Raw genomic sequence first — 18,044 nt, 5'->3', positions numbered from 1 at the left:
TCTCTAATGGGGTTGGGGAGTTCCGATTGTACCCTTCTTCTCTTGACTTTACAGTCATTTATAGTGATTGTTTTACTGTTTTGTTTTGTTTTTTTCAAAACAGGGTTTCTCCGTATAGCCCTGGCTGTCCTGGAACTCACTCTGTAGACCAGACTGGCCTCAAACTCACAGAGATCCACCTGCCTCTGCCGCCTGAGTGCTGGGATTAAAGGTGTGCACCAGCACTGCCCAGCCAATTTTTAAAAAATAATTTATTGAAATAAAAAAATAATGTATTGAATTTTATTTTACATACATTGGAATAAGGGTCTTCTGGAACTGGAGCCGTGAGCTGCCATGTGGTTGCTAGGAACTGAACCGGGGACCTCTGGAAGAGCAGCCACTGCTCTTAACTGCTGAGACATTGCTCTAGCCCAATTTTTGTTTTGTTTTGTTTTTGTTTTTTAATTGGAGCAGACACGGAACTCACTATGTAGCCCAGGCTGGCCTCACACTCACAGAGATCTGCCTGCTTCTGCCTCCCTCCCGGGTGCTGGCATTAAAGGTGTGCACCACCACACCTGGCTGTATTATTTACTTTTGAGACGGGAGTCTCAAACAGTCAAAGCAGTCCTCCACCTTGATATGAATTCCTGACACCCTCATTTATACACACACATACCATCAGGGCCAGTTTACGGTTCATGTGTGAGATTTTTTTAGACTTATTTTCTTTATTTTAAAGATTTATTTTAATTTTTATGTACAAGTGCTTTGTGTGCCTGCATGTGTGCCTGAGGCAGTCTGAAGAAGGCATCAGATCATGCTATCTGTGATTGACATGTTGCCATGTGAACACAACATAGGATCATAGCAGTGGGGGAAAGGCTAGGCTTCACTGCTCAGGCAAGTGGGCCAAGGGGCAGGGCAGGACTAAGTGATGGGAAAGATCTCAGCAGAAACTCAAGGGTGAAAGGGCGGGAGGTTGATGGAGGGCTTGCCTAGCATGTGTGAAGTCCTGGGTTTGACCCCAAGCACCACATAAAACCGGGTGTAGTGGTGTAATCTCAGGTGGAGGCAGGAGGATTAAAACTTCAAGGTCACAAGGTGCGGTGATGCACACCTTTAATCTAAGCACTCCAGGGGCAGGCAGAGCTCTGTGCGTTCCCGTCCAGACAGCACTGCGTAAAGACACCCTAAAGGCAGGGGTGAGGGGACCAATGTCATTTTTGCTACAGAATTGAGTTCCAGGCTAGTCTAACCTGGGCTACACAAGACCCTGTTTCCCAAAAAAGAAGGGCATGGCGCTAGAGAGGTGGCTCAAAGGTTAAGACTCTTTCTTGCTCTTGGGGAGGATGAGGGTTCAGTTCCCAGCACCCACATGGTGGTGCACAAGTGTCTGTAGTTCCAATTTTAGAGTAGCCAATGCCCTCTTCCAGCATGGCATGAACACAGTGCACTTACATACACCCTGGCAAAGCACTCATAGGCCTAAATATTTTAAATAAAATATAACACTTAAGGGGCTGGAGAGATGGCTCAGTGGTTAAGAGCATTGCCTGCTCTTCCAGAGGTCCTGAGTTCAATTCCCAGCAACCACATGGTGGCTCACAACCATCTGGAATGAGGTCTGGTGCCCTCTTCTGGCCTGTAGACATACACACAGACAGAATATTGTATACATAATAAATAAATAAATATTTAAAAAAAATAACACTTAAAAAAAAGGAAGAGCTGGGTGGTGGTGGCACATCCCTTTAATTCAGCACTCGGGAGGCAGAGGCAGGAGGATCTCTGTGAGTTCGAGGCCAGCCTGGTCTACAAGAGCTAATTCCAGGGCTGGAGAGATGGCTCAGTGGTTAAGAGCATCGCCTGCACTTCCAAAGGTCCTGAGTTCAATTCCCAGCAACCACATGGTGGCTCACAACCATTTGTAATGAGGTCTGGTGCCCTCTTCTGGCCTTCAGGCATACACACAGACAGAATATTGCATACATAATAAATAAATAAATATTTTTTTTTTTAAAAAAAGAGCTAATTCCAGGATAGGCTCTAAAACTACAGAAAAACCCTGTTTCTAAAAACCAAAAAAGAAAGGAAGGAAGGAAGGAAGGAAGGAAGGAAGAAAGAAAGAAAGAAAGAAATGGACCAGGACATGGTAGGATGAGGCTGTAATCAATCCTGCACTCAGAAGGTAGAGGTGGGATGACCAGAAATACGAGCTCATTCTTGGCTACGTGGGAAGTTAAAGACTGGGCTGGAATGAAGGAAGGGAAAGAAGAAAGGAAAGAATCATTGAGATGATGAAGGCAATTTGAACGATACCAGCCTAGGATTCTTAATTTTTGTGTTTGTTTTTCGAGACAGAGTTTCTCTGTAGCTTCGGAGCCTGTCCTGGAACTAGCTCTTGTAGACCAGGCTGGCCTCGAACTCACAGAGATCTGCCTGCCTCTGCCTCCCGAGTGCTGGGATTAAAGGCGTGAGCCACCACCACCTGGATTAATTAGTTTTCTTATATATATTTGTGTGTGTACACACGTGAGTGTGAGGCATATCACACATACTGTGGCACACATTCGAAGGTCAGAGGATAACCTGCAGGAGTCAGGTCTTTCCTTTCACTATGTGAGCCCCAGGAATCGAACTCAGATCACCAGGCTTGGTGGCAAGTGCCTTTACCAAGTGAGCCACCTCAACTGCCCTTTACCTGGAAGGCAGGCTGAGGTGGTCCAGAGAGCCTGGGGGTAGTGGAGGATGACGATCCTGACTGGATATGAGGGCCCACACAAAACTCACTTAGCATGTTTTTGCTAAAACTGAGTTTGACAAGGGAACATAGAGCAGGCCCTAGGAACGATACAAGTTTGGTCAGGCCGGCTCTTCCATCAGGGAGGCCCGTAGACATACCCCAGTGCTTTAGCCTTCACAGAGCAGAGAAGCAGCAGGCGGCACTGGGCGGGGGAGGGCAGAATAGCAGAGGAGAAACTTGATTCACAGCCGTGGAGCCTTCCAGAACATCCAGTCCAATGGTCTCATTGTGCAGATGAAGAAAATGAGTCACTTTTGTTGGCCTCTGGCCAAGGTCAAAAACATCCATTCAGGTCCCGAGCTAGACAGCCCAGAACAGTTGGGGTTGGAGGATGGCTCCCCGGCCCTGCCACCTGGCCCCTTGCTGGTCCCTTCTCAGTGATAATGGGGGTAGCTGACCTTCAGGCCAGCCTGTATCAGAGCCTGGGCCTGGCTGGAGGCAGCGTTTTAGAAAAGGACTTCCTGAGAACACATTGAGCTGTTTCTGGTCAGACCCGAGACACCCCCAAGTTGTGTGTGCCATACTGATGACTAGGCTTATTTCTGGTCCACAGTAGAACTGGGGGTGACTGCTACAATTCGTCAGCTGTCAGGCCGCTCCGCCTGGCAGCTCCCTGAAGACTCCAGAGAGTTCTCTGAAGCTGAGCCAGAAAGGGAGGGGCTGGCAGGGGTGCAGCTGGCAGAGGCCTGTTAAGGGTGTGGTCAAAAATTCAGGCACTTTTACAAAGGGGGGGGGCACTTGCTGCTCCAAGCACCCCAGGCATTGAGGTTACAGACAAGAGGAGGAGCCTTTCCACGGAGGAAACCCCAGACCCAGCAGAGGGCAATGAAAAGGATGGGGCTCTAGCCTGTCTGCTTCGGAGTCCAGGGAAATCTCTAGATGACAATGTCCTGGAATTCACTCTGTGGACCAGGCTAGTCTTAAACGTCTCCCAGGTGCTGAAATCAAAGGCTTGGACCCCATGCTCCCCCATACATCCCTCTTTCTCTGCTATCCCCCCCTTTCTTCCCTCTGTGTCTTTTGACTTTTCCCCCTTAGATTTATTTATTTTTATTTTATGTGTATGGGTGTTTTGCTTGCACAGATGTCTGTGCCCGACATGCATTTAAGTCCAGAAGAGGGCTTGAATTTCTTAGAGCTGGAGCTAGGGACTGGGACTAGAACCCAGGTCCTCTGGAAGAGGGCCCAATGTTTATAACTGCTGAGACAACCCCTGACATGTCTCTCCAGTGCCCCTCCCCTTTTTTGCTTTTTATTTTGAGACATGGTCCCCACTCTGTAACCCAAGTAGGCCTTGAACTTTGACCCATCTGTCTCAGCCTCCAGAGTAGTTGGAACAGCAGGCCTGTGCCCCAAGACCCAGCTCTCATCTAACAAAACAGTCCTCTTTTATACAATACATATTTTTAATTTATTCATTTTTATTTTTATGTGCATTGATATTCTGCCTGCATGTACGTCTGTGTGAAGGTGTCGTGTCCTCTGGAACTAGAGTTACAGACAGTTGTGAGCCACTATGTGTGTGTTGGGAATGGAACCTGGATCTTCTGGAAGGGCAGCCAGTGCTCTTAACCACTGAACCATCTCTCCAGCCCAAGAAATGCCATTCTTAGAAGCAAATAGCAAAATATGACAGGTCATAAAACACATCCAAAAGCCTCACTGTCCGGAATGAAAGAACACAAACAGGGTATGGTGGTGCACACACCCACAACCCCAGGACTTGGAAGGCAGAGGCTGAAAGATGTCCTATGTTTGAGATCAACCCCATCTACGGTGAGCTCCAGGCCAGCTGGGGCCACACAGGGAGAGCCTAGCTCAAAAACCAAACAGGACAAAATGAAAAGAAGACCTGAATGCTACCGAGAGAGCACGCCCGCTCACTGGACGCCTTAGGGCGTCTGGGACCCAGAACAACTTTGTAAGATGGGCAGATAAGAGCTATTGAGCCAAAAAGTAAAAATAAAAAGTAGAAATAAAAGACCTTCGGAAGTGGTGGCACACGTCTTTAATCCCAGCACTAGCGAGGCAAAGGCAGGTGCTTCTTTGCAAGTTCAAGGCCAGCCTGGTCTACAAAGTGATTTCCAGAACAGCTAGGGCTACACAGAAAAATAAATAATAATAATAGTAAAAGAGCTATTGAGATGATTCGTTGGGATGGTTTGTTGGGTAAAGTCGCTTGCTGCCAAGCCTGACGACCTGAGTTCAATCCCAGGGACCCACGTGATGGACCGAGAAAACCGATTCTAGCGAGTTGTCCCCTAGCTTCCAAACACAGGCCATGGCATATGTGCCCCCCTACAAATAAATTTACTTGAAAGAATTTCTAATAGGCAGATGGAGTAGCCCTGCTTTTCAGATCATGAAATGTAGGTTTAAGAGGCCATCAAACCCACACCCAGTGCCAAGCCCAGCCCAGCCTGTCTGACCCCAAAACCCAGTTTCTCCCCCACCCGCTTCTCATCTCAGACTTCACAGAGCTACCAAGGCCCTGCCCTTGTGGTGGGGCAGGTTGATCGTGAAACTGGTCAGCTGAAGGCGAGTAGGAAACCAGATGTGGACGCCCTCGGCTCTTCCTAGCACTGGGGAGGCTGAGGCAGAGGGGTCACCACACTAGACACTGACTTCTGTTATACAGATTAGCACAGGAAGTTCAGGCTAGCTTGGGCTATGTTAGGAGCGACTGTCTCTAAAAAAAAGACAATAGAAAATAGAGAAGTGGCTGGGCCATGGTGGCATACGTCTTTAATCCCTGCACTCAGGAGGAGAGGCAGGTGGACCTCTGTGAGTTCGAGGCCAGCCTGGTCTACAGAGGGAGTTCCAGGACTGCTGGGTTACACAGAGAAGCTCTGTCTTGAAAAAAACAAACAAACAGTAACAAAGAAGAATGGCAAAGCTCAGCAGGTAAAGGCATTTGCCGCGCAAGCCTGACAACCAGAGTCTGGGGCCCAGAACCCATGTTAGACAGCCAGATGCGATTGCACCCTGTAACCCCAGCACCCTAGAGCAGGATGGAAAGCACAGACAGCTGAAGAGTCATGGAAGGCGAAACCCTTTTCAAGGTGGCAAAGCCAGGCATGCTGGTACATTCCTTTAATCCCAGCACTCGGGAAGCAGAGGCCAAGTAGTCTCTATGAGTTCGAGTCCAGCCTGTTCTATATAACAAACTCCAGGCCACACAGGGCTACATGATGAGATACTGTCTCCAAGATAAACAATAAACAAAATTCCAAAACCTGCAAAAGAAATAAAATAAACAAGGAACGGTAGATGGTAGATGAAGAGAACTAACTCACGGAAGCGGTCCTCTGACCGCCACACCAAGGCTATCACGTGCATAAACTATACATATACACAATAACAATTAAAGTTTTGATTTCAGTCTGACATTTCCTTGCGTGTGTTTGTGTGTACTCACATGGGTGTGTATGCCGTGGCACATATGTGAAGGTCGGGGGACAATGGAAGCTGGGTGTGTGACGGTTCGTGCCTGCAATCCTCATATGTGAAGGTCAGGGGACAATGGAAGCTGGGTGTGTGACGGTTCGCGCCTGCAATCCTCATACATGGGAAAGGACAGCAGGAGACAGCAGGACAGTCTCGGATATACCACAGTATGAGCCAGCCTGGGCCAGGATGAGACCCGGCTTCAAAATTAAAAAAGAAAAGGATGTGGATTCCACATGAGCGAACACAGTGACTGGATGCCCGCCCCACATTGCACAACCTCTCTTGGCCACGGCATCAAGCAAAACGACCTCTTGCCCTGGTTTAAAGCAAGATGAAGGAAGCTTGTGTCTACAAAGAGCCGGCAGCCCCCACCTCCCAAGCGAGGCTGGGCCCAGCAGGGTCACATTTAAAAGCATCCATGACCACACTTGACAGCACCCTCTAGGGTGGGGCACCTTGAACGCCAGTCTGGGCTAAGGTGGGCAGGCAGGGGCTGGCGAGCATCCTCGATGCCTGCTGACCTCACCACAGATTTATGAAGCTGGGCATGGGTGGGGCTGGGAACAAAGGCCTGGGGTTCCTGAAACATCTTGGGGAGATGGGTGGCCAGGAGTTCCCAGTTACAATGGGACCCAGTAAGGGCGAGAACAGAGGCCCTGAGAGCTTCCCTTGGTTCCTAAGAGGCCTCTGGCATCTCAAAGGCCTTTCTGAGGGAACTTTAGTTGGTGACCAGCTCTACCCCAAGAGGTATACAGGAGACTCAGCTTTCTCTCACAAGGAAACTTGGGGGCTGGCAATGACTCATCGGGTAAAGGCCCCTGCTATCAAGAATGATAATCTGAATCTGATCCCCAGGTTCCACACGATAGATGGGGAGAACCCACTCCCACTGCCTGTTCCCCGACCCCTAACACACACTTGCGAGCACACATACACAAATACCTGTCATAAAACAACAGAAAGGAAACCTACGTCAGACCTGGTGAGAAAGGCTTTTTTTAATCTTTCCCGGAGGTTGAGTTGGGAGGATAGCAAGTTCAAGGCCAGTGTGGACCACAGAGTGAGTTTAAAACTGGCCTGGGCGAGTTAAAAGTAAAACGGAAGCTGGTGCGATGACCCAGTGGGTAAAATCATGTGCTTTAGGGCTGGGGAGATGGCTTAGCAGTTAGGAGCTCTTGCTGCTCTAGCAGAAGATCAAAGTTTAGTTTCTATCCACATGGCGGCCACAACCCTCTGAAACCCAGTTCCAGGGGAGCTGGAACCTTCTCCTGGCCTCCTCAGCCGCAGGGACACACATAGTACACTTACACATACATACATGCAGGCAAAACACTCTTACACATAAATAAAAATGTTTTGTTTTGTTTTGTTTTTTGAGACAGGGTTTCTCTGTATAATGTATCTGTCCTGAAACTCACTCTATAGACCAGGCTGGCCTTGAACTCACAGAGATCCGCCTGCTTCTGTCTCCCAAGCGCTGGGATAGAAGGCATGAAAAATAAATAAACCTTAAAAAGCAAGCAAAAATGGCCATGCTTCATTGCCCAATAACTGCATTCTTTTTCCCAGAATCCATAGAAAGCAGGAGAGAGAACCAACTACCCAGAGTTACCATTCAGCCTCTACATACATGCCATGGCACACAAACTTTGCCTATCCCATCACACATGCACATAGGCACACATACACACACACAATAATAATAAATAAATAATGATAAATTAATTTTTAAAAACAAAATGACCAATGATAATACAGATTAGCAATAAAATACCTGCCTAGACTCCCCCAGTGAGGGCTGGGGTGTGACTCAGTGGTAGAGCACCTGCCTAGAATCCCCCAGTGAGGGGCTGGATGTGGCTCAGTGGCAGAGTGCTTATTAAGTATTCAAGGAGCACTTTAGTATCTTTAGCTTTTGGCCAGCTGTGGCGGCACAGGCCTGTATCCCAGGACTGAGGGATACAGGCAGCAGAGTCACCGCAGCTTTGGAACCAGCCTGGTTTGTCAGGTCCACCTCTTGACGGATAGGGATGACTAAACTCTACCAATTGTCTAACCAAGGTGGATAACAAATAACCAATAATTAATCATGACTCACCAGGCCCTGGGCTACATCTTCACTTTTATGAAGTCACTGGATTCTCATGCCAGGGCAATGACATCAGCAGTATTCCTATCCTCCCCATCTCCATTTGCCAGAGGGAGAGAGGAAAGAGCAGAGAATCTGCCTTCTACAGACTTCCCTACCTGGCCACGCAACCCGTCGCTCAAGCAGTCAGGTGGTCTGCCTGAGCTGTCCCTCCCAATGAGCCCACCAGGCCATTTAGCATCACATTAAACAGTGTGTGGTCTGTGTGGCAGTTGCCTATGATTCCTGCCCTGCAGAGGTTCAAACAGGAGGATCAGGAGTTAAGGTCTTCCTTGGCTACATAGAGAATTCCAGGCTAGCCTGGGCTACATGAGACCCTCTCTCAGAAGCAAAAACCGAGGGGCTGGGAAGATGCCAAAGTGGGTAAAGAGCTGGCTGTGTACGCATGGGGACCGAGTTTAGGTCCACAGTGTGTAAACTGAGGACGTGGCAGCTCCGAGCGGCAGCTGAGAGGAAGGGTTTTTATTATAGTTATGAGGAAAGGTAGAGCCAGAGACATCTGGAAGAGTCTGGAGGAGAAAGAGAAAGTAGGCTGAATGTGGCCAGCTGATTGGGCCAAGCTGAGGATGGGGGAAAATGGGAGAGGAAAGCAAAGAGGACCAAGAGAGAAGACAAAAGAGAGAGAGGAGACCAAGAGAATGCATAGCCAAAATAGTAGCCTTGTAGGGCAACGGGAAGCTGGGGTGGGAAGCTCATGAACTGGAGAACTTTAGGATAAGGGGCGGGGTGAGAAGAGCCAAGACACTGAGTGAGCCTGGAGGCCAACATGCCACTTTGGTAAGTTAATCAACACCACAAAGCCCTTTGTCCCAAGTTTGTTTTGTACCTGACACACAGCACCCATATAAAAGTGGTCACAGCTGGGTATAGTGGTGCATGTCTTTAATCCCAGTTCTTGGGAGACAGAGGCAGGCAGATCTGTGAGTTCGAGGCCAGCCTGGTCTACAGAGTGAGTTCCAGGACAACCACAGCTATATAGTCAAAGCCTGTCTGGAGTGGGGAGGACTGGGCTGGGTGGAGGCAGGGAGCTGAGTGTAGCTGCCTGTGCTGCCAATCCCTGTGTTTGGCTGGAGGGGTAGGGCAGTTAGAGGGACAGGAGGATTGTAGGGGGCTCCCTGCCCGGCCAGTTTGCAAGCCCCAGGGTCAATAAAAGACCCTGTCAACCATCAAGCCTTCACTCCCCAGGATAGAGTTGAGGGTTTCTGGTTGTCCTGAGGTCTCCACAGGTGTGCCACGGTGTATGTGTGTGTCCACACAAGCCTCTCTCTGGTTCAGATCAGGCTCAATTGCTTCCTAGTTGCGACACAAAGGACCTAACTTCTAGTTGTATTCTCAACAGAAAGATGGGACCGGTCACAGGACACCGCCCTTTAGCCTGCAGCGTTCTAGCCCAGGCTGTGAATGCCCCACAGTGGGAACAGCTCCAGCTACCGGTATTACAGTCATTTGTTTTCTTCGACTAGAGAACTTTCCAGATGGGGGCAGAACCTTCCTGGCCCCGCCTGCTCGTCCCCTCTGAAAGCTTACGGGGAGGAATGCAGCGGGGAGGGGCGGCCCCTAGACGGTCATTGCCATTAATAGAGACCTGAAGCACCGCCTGCTAAAAATACCCAGCTGGACTCCCATAAAAGCACAGCCGGGGCTCCAGTTCGGCACTTCTCGGATCTTCAGCCCAGAGCTTCTTGATCCTCAGCCCTGACCAAACACAGCCAAGAACATGACCGAGCGCCGCGTGCCCTTCTCGCTGCTGCGGAGCCCCAGCTGGGAACCATTCCGGGACTGGTACCCGGCCCACAGCCGCCTCTTCGATCAAGCCTTCGGGGTGCCTCGGTTGCCCGATGAGTGGTCTCAGTGGTTCAGCACCGCTGGTTGGCCCGGCTATGTGCGTCCGCTGCCCGCTGCGACCGCCGAAGGACCCGCTGCAGTGACCCTGGCCGCGCCCCTGGCTGCACCCCTGGCTGCGCCCGCCTTCAGCCGTGCGCTCAACCGGCAGCTGAGCAGCGGCATTTCGGAGATCAGGCAGACGGCCGATCGCTGGCGCGTGTCCCTGGACGTCAACCACTTCGCTCCGGAAGAGCTCACGGTCAAGACCAAAGAAGGCGTGGTGGAGATCACCGGTGAGTCTCCCTTGTACCCCACAAGGGAAGAAGCTGGCGGGCTCAGCGCCGTGGTGGCTGTAGGGGGCTGTAGGGGGCTGACGGGGTGGGGGAGTGTGAAACCAAGAGGGACGGGAGCCTGGAAAGTTAGAAATGAACTCAGGGACCGGGAGGTCAGCACCGCTCTCCCTAGGCAGCTTCCCTTGCTGCGGAACCCAGGGCTCAGGTTGCTCCTAAGAGCCCTGTCATCCTCGATGATAAGGACCAACAGCTGGGGCTGTAGTTCCGGAAAGAGCCTTGCCTAGCCTACGGGAGGCCCCGAGTTCTACCCGCAGCAACGCACCTTCTGGAAGACCCCATTCCCAAATAAGGAAGTGCTGGGACTCCAGCCAGGGTCCCTAGTCCGAGCAGCGGAGGGGGCGTGCACACAACTCCGTGTGCGCCTGCGCTAGTGTCCAGCCTAGGTCAGAGCCAAGCCCTAGCATCCCAAATCCCAGTAACCAACTTTCTGGGAAGTTTTAAGATTCCAGGCAGTCAGGCTTCTCGCCGCCCTCTGAATTGGGTGCTGCCTTAGAGCCCCAGCCAGCCACTCCTTAGCAGGGTGGGGGGGGGGGGGCTAGGACAGCAAAGGGTTGCCTCTGACCTCCTTCGGTCCCCACCCACAGGCAAGCACGAAGAAAGACAGGACGAACATGGCTACATCTCTCGGTGCTTTACCCGGAAATACACGTGAGTTCTGGTTCCCTGCATGGAGGGGTGGGGGAAAGCGGATCCAGGGAATAAAGCAGAGGGCCCCGGGGTCTGAAGGGATGTGTAACCCTTGTCCTGTTTTTCTTCGCGTTCAGGCTGCCTCCCGGTGTGGACCCCACCCTGGTGTCCTCTTCCCTGTCCCCTGAGGGTACACTTACCGTGGAGGCTCCGCTGCCCAAAACGGCCACACAGTCAGCGGAGATCACCATTCCCGTCACTTTCGAGGCCCGCGCCCAGATTGGGGGTCCGGAAGCTGCGAAGTCGGATTAGTCTGGAGCCCAGTAGAAGCCATCAGCCAGATGCCCATCCCCAGTAGCCACCACTGGTCACCCCTCTCTGTCAATCTGTATGCTCTTTTGATACAATGGACTTTCTGTTTTTCTCAAATAAAAGTTGGAAGCTCCTGCTTGCCACCGTCTCAGCCCTGGTGTTTATGGCAGGCTTGGGATGAATGCTCTCAGCTGGAGCATCCTTTGGTGTCTTTGCGATGGGCGCAACCCCTTCCAGGGTCCAGCCTGACATTTCCGAAGATGGGAAAAAGTGATAATCTGGAGATTAAAATTGTACCAGGGTGGGGCTGGGCATGATGGCACATGTACCCAGTACCCAGAAGCTGATGCAGGAGCATGGTGAATTTGAGGCCAGCCTGGGCTATGGAGTGAGTTCCAGATCACATACTTGCTGTCTCCAAAACAAAACAAAACAGGAGCTGGGAGCAGGGCGATGGTGGCGCACACCTTTAATCCCAGCACTCCGGAGGCAGAGGCAGGCGGATCTCTGTGAGTTCGAGACCAGCCTGGTCTACAGAGCTAGTTCCAGGACAGGCTCCAAAGCCACAGAGAAATCCTGTCTTCAAAAACCAAAAACAAAAAAACAAAAAAAAACAAAAAAAAACAAAACAGGAGCTGGGGATATAGTGGCATGGTGGTGCATACTTGTAAGTCCAGCATTCTGGAAGTGATGGAAAGAGGATCTGAAGTTCAAGGTTATTCGTGGCTACATAGCCAGTTTGGGGCCAGCCTGGGACACATGAAAAGTATGTCTCAAAAGCAAAATAATAGGGAGCTGGAGAGTTGGCTCAGTGGTTGAGAGCAGTGTCTTCCAGAGGACTCGGGTTCAATTCCCAGCACCAATATGGCAGCTCACACGTGTCTGTAACTCCAGTTTCGGGAGATCCAAGACTGACACACAGACATATGAGCAGATAAAACACTAATGCTCGTAAAATAAAAATAACATTTGAAAAGTAAAGCAGTAGAGAGTCAGGCAGAGCTACCTCTCTCCAGGTCCAAAGGAAACTCCCCCAAATTCTGACACCATTCCCCCTTATTAAAGGAACAGTTTTCTTGTCTGTGGTGCCTATTGGCATATCAAAGTGCACGCAGGCTTCCAGGCCGCTTCCTCAGTACTCCAAGTACCTGTGGCTCTTTCTGGGCTCTTCTGGTCCTATCCCCCACCCTCAACTTCTCCAGCCTGTGGGCTTCCTTTCCTCCCTCTCCTGGCCCCCTCCCCTCTCTCTCCCTCTCTTTTGTCTTCCTCTCTTGACCTCCTTTGCCCATACTTTCTTTGTCTTTCTCTCTTCCTCTCCTTGCCCCCTCCTCTCACGGCTGGGTCCTGTCTGCTGGTCATGTTCAATTTACCACTTTCTCTCTCTGCTCTGGGCTCTTCCAGATTCCTGGGCTGTACTCTCCCTCACATCTACAATTAAAACCTTCCCCTCAATCATACCTTGCATTGGTCATACTCTCACCATATATATATATAGCCAAAATCCTTACTTTATATACCAGTTTGCACTTAGAAGGCATAGGCAGGCAAGAAGGGGGGGGGGAGGTTCAAAGTGACTCTTGGCTATAGAGCAAGTTCAAACCAGCCTGTTTTGAGGCTCTGTCAATACAGCAACAACAAAATAAATAAAAATTAAAAATACTATCAAAAGCAGCAACATCCAAGGGCTGAGTGAGGAGAAGGAGGGTCGTAGAGAAGGAACAGGGGTGTGGCAATCGCAGGCCGATTCCTGAGGTGTTGGACTAGTCAGCCCACACCCTCCTGTGCAGATGCCTGCAAATGGAACCTGGTCTCTGAGCTCTTAAGCAGAGAATGTGGATTGTGTTTGACGTTTGGTCAAGATTGACAGTGATCCTAGTATCTGCTTGCTCGAGAGAGCTTGCCTTGACTAGCCCAGGTTAAGGCTATTACACAGTCAAAGCTCCCCTCTTGCTTGCTTTGCTCTATCCATCTGTCATCCTCCAGGAGACCCAGGGAGAGATTTAAGGGGCCCTAGGGGGCTCTGGAGCCTAGTGTCACATAATCTAAGGAACTGGTTCTGGAGGGATGGCTCATGGTCTGCTCTTTCAGAGGATCTGAGTTCAGTTCTCTGCACCCATATCAGTAGCTCACAATCTCCTGTAACTCCAGCTCCAGGGAACTGTATGCCTCTGGCCTCTGAAAGAACCGCATGCTTATGCATGTGCGTGTGTGTGTGTGTGTGTGTGTGTATGTGTGTGTGTGCGCGCGCGCATACACACCCACACACGGAATTTTTAAAAGTCTTAGAAGAAGGAAGAGGAAGAAAGGAAGAATTAGAATTCCAGAGAAGCAGCCAGGTGTGGCAGTACAGGACTGTGATCCTAGCATTCAGGAGTCAGAGGCACCAGGCTAGCCTGAGCAACATGGTAAGATCTGTCTCAAAAAAGCCAAACCAATTCTGCCAAGATGGTCCAGAAGGCAAAGGCGCTTCCTGCCAAGCCTGGTGACTTGAATTCAATCCTCTAAATCCCACCTAGTAGAAGAAAATCTACTCCCCAAAACTGTCCTCTGACCTTCACACACCCACCATGGCACACTCACACTCATGCTCACACATATACACAAGCACACAAAGTAAATGAACAAAAAATAAGAAGAAGAAAATAGCCAAGCCAGGCGGTGGTGGCGCACGCCTTTAATCCCAGCACTTGGGGGGCAGAGGCAGGTGGATCTCTGTGAGTTCGAGACCAGCCTGGTCTACAAGAGCTAGTTCCAGGACAGGCTCTAAAAAAAAAACAAAAAAACAGCCAAACTAGGTTTAGTATGTGAGTCAGTGGCTGAGTGTTGACCAAGCACGTGTGGAAGCCTAGGTTCCAGCGCCAGCACCACATGAACTGTAAGATGATGTATGTCTTTACTATCAGCACTGCCAGGCCAGGTTCAGGAGTTCAATGCCAGCCTCAGCTACCAAGCGAGTCAGAAGTCATCCTGAGCTAAACAAGACCATCTCAAAGAGAAGAGACGAGAGCTGTGTGTGATGGAGCAGATCTGTAATCCTATGCCTGGAAGGCAAAGACAGGAGATCCTGAGCTCAAGGCTAGCCTGGGGACCACTGTGACGCTCTTAGGAAAAATGAAGGGCAGGGGTGACACTGAGCAGTTAAATGCTTGCCATGCAAGCATGAGGACCAGAGTTCAGAGCTCTAGAATCCACACAAATGCCTGAGTCCATCTGTAATTCCAGCCTCGGAAGGTGGAGGTAGGGGACTTTCATGTCTAGTCGATCTAGTTTGGAAGACCAGCCCCATCCGGAGCTCTGGGTTTGATTAAGCAATGTCTCAATGAATAAGGTAGAAGCAAAGGAGAATGGTTCCCAGCCTCAACCTTGGGTCTCCACAAACGCACACAGCTACACGCATTCACACCAACACGTACGATTGCCCTCGAATGTGTACTACACACACACACACACACACACACACACACACACACACTCCTTCCTAAAGCCACAGTCCTGCTCTCCCAAGGTCCATGGGAGGAGGAGCTGTTTCCTGCAGGGACCTAACTGGCACACCCTGTCCCCTACCACCACCAACTCCCACTCTCTCAGCTTCTTAGCAGTATAAGCTCCTCTGTGGGGCAACTCCTAAATCGGAACACCTGGAGCAGGCATGCGGCCAGGACAGGTCCTGGCAGAAGGAATCATTCTGGTCCAGCTGGCAGTACCAGTCTGAGCCCGTCACCCAGAAGTCTGCCCCACCTTCTTACCACTTCCACTCACTGGCTGGGACTGTTCAGTTCAGGTCCATCTTGAGGTTCTAAGCAGCCTCACTTTGTGTAAGGCATCTCTCCCCCCGTTGTCTCCACTTGCCTATGGCAGAGCCTAGGGAAGCAGGCTGGCCAGGCCCCAGGCTGGATCTGCAGGCCAGCTGTCTTGTGGCTGGCGCGTAGGATGGCCTGGCTTGCAGAGGCGTGACTGCATCAGAGATGGCTAGAGCAAGGCTGCCCTGAGGTGCCCTTGCCTCAGATAACTCTGCAGTGATGTACGGTCACTCCCGCTTAATGACGGGGTACACAGAGAGAAACAACTTGGTTCAGCAAGACGCAGAGAAATGACAGACTTGCTGGAGGGGTGTGGCCGGAGACAGGAAGACAGATTAGCCCAGGTTCAGAAGCAAGGCAACTCAAGAGGAAAGGGTTCTACAGTTTGAAATACAGATGTATAGATATAGAGATAATGTATGTAGATATAGATCTATAAATTTATGTGTATATATTTATTTTATGCGTATATGTGTTATAGATAGTTAAACTTTTTTCTTTTCTTTTTTTTTCATTTATTAAGTATACAGTGGTCTGCCTGGCCTGGAGGCCAGAAGAGGGCACCAGATCTCATTACAAGTGGTTGTGAACCACCCATGTGGTTGCTGGGAATTGAACTCAGGACCTTTGGAAGAGCAGGCAGTTCTCTTAACCACTAAGCCATCTCTCCAGCCCTAGTTAACCTTTTTTTGAGAGTTTCCCTGTGTAGCCCTGGCTCTCCTGGAACTCACTCTGTAGACCAGGTTAGTCTTGAACTCACAGAGGTCCACCTGCCTCTGCCTCCCAGATGCCGGGAATAACCAAAGCCATCCTGTTATAGATATTTGATTAAGCCTGCATGCACATATGCGCACCACAAGCATGCCTGGTGCATTGGAGGCCAGAAGAGGGCATCAGATCCCCTGGAACTGGAGCTAGAGTGTAGTAATAAGGGTGGCGGGGCTGCGTCCCCAGCACCCCAGCTGCCTGGCTAGCTTATGCCCGAAATAACAACACACAAACTGTATTCATTTAATCACTGCTTGTCCCATTTCTATCTAGCCTCTTCCAGGCTAATTCTCACATATTAATTTAGCCCATTTCTAATCATCTGTGTAGCGCCCCTAGGTGCGCTCACCGGGAAGATTCTAGCCTATGTCCATCCTGGGTCGGAGCTTCATCGCATGCATCTGCCTGGGAGCTGGGAGCATGGCGTCTCTCTGAGGCATCTGCTCCCGAGAGGAGAGCTGTGGAGTCTGAGCTCACTTCCTCTTCCTCCCAGCGTTCTGTTCTGTTTACTCCTCCCACCTAACCAATGTTTACTCCTCTTCTAACCAATGAGGGCCAAGCAGTTTCTTTTTATTTAACCAATGACCTTCCTTCATCACTAGAGACGGTTGTGAGCCACTGGCTGTCCTGGAACTCACTCTGTAGACCAGGCTGGCTGGCCTTGGATCCACAGAGAACCACCTGTCTCTGCCTCCTGAGTGCTGGGATTAAAGATGTGTGCCACTTCTGCTTCTGCTGGCCTGGTTGCAACCAGCACTCTTACTCTCTTAACCACCTCTCCAGCCCCTAGATATATTCTTTTTTTTTTTTTTTTTTTTTTTTGGTTTTTCGAGACAGGGTTTCTCTGTGGTTTTGGAGCCTGTCCTGGAACTAGCTCTTGTAGACCAGGCTGGTCTCGAACTCACAGAGATCCTCCTGCCTCTGCCTCCCGAGTGCTGGGATTAAAGGCGTGCGCCACCACCGCCCGGCCCTAGATATATTCTTTAAAGTGTTTGCACACAGCACACACATTTTTCAAAAGAACAAGAAGAGTTAGTCTCAGCGATGTTGCAACCGCTGTCTTTGGGCAGCATCTTCAATGTTTTCCACTCCCAGGAGGCGTTTATCTGAAAAATGTGCTACCATGGAGATGAAGACTTAGATAGAACGGGGGAAGCAGAGACTGAGTTTTCTTGGTGATTAGTTGGTGTGCCTCTGGCCTTTCCGAAGCTGGAGGTGGAGTTATAAGGCTCTTGCAGGATGACCTTGCTCCTGTGGGAATTCTATCACATTGCCTCTTTACCAGCTCTGCCATAGCTCCTGGGTCAAACACTGCGTTAGAAACGCTATGTCCCCCTCCCCCCGCCCCAGTTTGCCAGAAAGATGATGACTGTCCAGACCCTGCGAGCTTCCCAAAAGCAGCCCACAATCTTTCAAATCAAGAAGTGGATTCTGCTGGGAGAAACCAACAAGGAGACCCTCCCTTGGTACAAGAACATTAGTCCAGGATTCAAGAAGTTCAAGGAGGCCATCAAGGGCACCTACGTAGACAAGAAACGCCCCTTCACTGATAACATCTCCACCGGAGGTCTGACCTTGTCTGGTGTAGCGACCAAGATGAAGATGCAGAGACCATTATCATCCTCTGGCACAATCTCTATCTACACCCGAAAGTCCAGTCGCTTTGAGAATCACCACGAGAACATGTCTGTGCACCTGTCCTCTCCCCCACACCCCTGTTTCAGGGATGTACAGACCAATGACATTGTCACCATGGAGAGGGCAGGCCCCTGAGCAAGCAAGACAGTGTGCTCAAGGTCACTAAGGCTGCTGGCACCAAGATGTTCCAAAAGTTCTGGAAGGACTCTGACCAACTCCCTAGAGCAAATAGTTACTTTCCAACTTAAAAAAGAAAAACACTATCTCCATTCGCATTACTTTTGTTACAACTCTAACAGGGGGTGGGGGAGGGGGCTTCTGGGAATTCAGGCCCA

The 18,044-nt window shown here is 50.3% G+C and overlaps 2 protein-coding genes across 2 annotated transcripts; both read left to right on the top strand.

The window, feature by feature from the left end:
- The first annotated feature begins 10,001 nt into the window (after positions 1-10,001).
- Positions 10,002-11,644, top strand: Hspb1 (heat shock protein family B (small) member 1). Its single transcript, XM_041648764.1, has 3 exons — positions 10,002-10,504; positions 11,149-11,212; positions 11,329-11,644. Exons 1-3 carry the CDS (start codon positions 10,105-10,107, stop codon positions 11,501-11,503), a joined length of 639 nt encoding a protein of 212 aa, XP_041504698.1. The 5' UTR covers positions 10,002-10,104; the 3' UTR covers positions 11,504-11,644.
- Positions 11,645-17,433: 5,789 nt separating this feature from the next.
- LOC121446552 (40S ribosomal protein S11-like) lies at positions 17,434-17,844 on the top strand. The gene has a single exon (XM_041649227.1). The coding sequence runs from the start codon at positions 17,434-17,436 to the stop codon at positions 17,842-17,844; it is 411 nt and encodes a 136-aa protein (XP_041505161.1).
- The last annotated feature ends 200 nt before the right edge of the window (positions 17,845-18,044 follow it).

Source organism: Microtus oregoni, unplaced genomic scaffold (genome assembly GCF_018167655.1).
Source record: "Microtus oregoni isolate MIOR12 unplaced genomic scaffold, Mior012 000003F_ref0000135, whole genome shotgun sequence".
Taxonomy (NCBI): Eukaryota; Metazoa; Chordata; class Mammalia; order Rodentia; family Cricetidae; genus Microtus; species Microtus oregoni.
The sequence above is the reverse complement of the archived record's forward strand: the minus strand, read 5'-3'. Positions and strand labels throughout refer to the sequence as shown.

Coding starts and splice junctions, on each gene's coding strand:
- Hspb1 (XM_041648764.1), top strand. CDS start 10,105: ATGACCGAGCGCCGCGTGCCCTTCTCGCTGCTGCGGAGCCCCAGCTGG. Junction 10,505..11,148: donor AGGCGTGGTGGAGATCACCG/GTGAGTCTCCCT, acceptor CCCCACCCACAG/GCAAGCACGAAGAAAGACAG. Junction 11,213..11,328: donor TGCTTTACCCGGAAATACAC/GTGAGTTCTGGT, acceptor CTTCGCGTTCAG/GCTGCCTCCCGGTGTGGACC.
- LOC121446552 (XM_041649227.1), top strand. CDS start 17,434: ATGATGACTGTCCAGACCCTGCGAGCTTCCCAAAAGCAGCCCACAATC.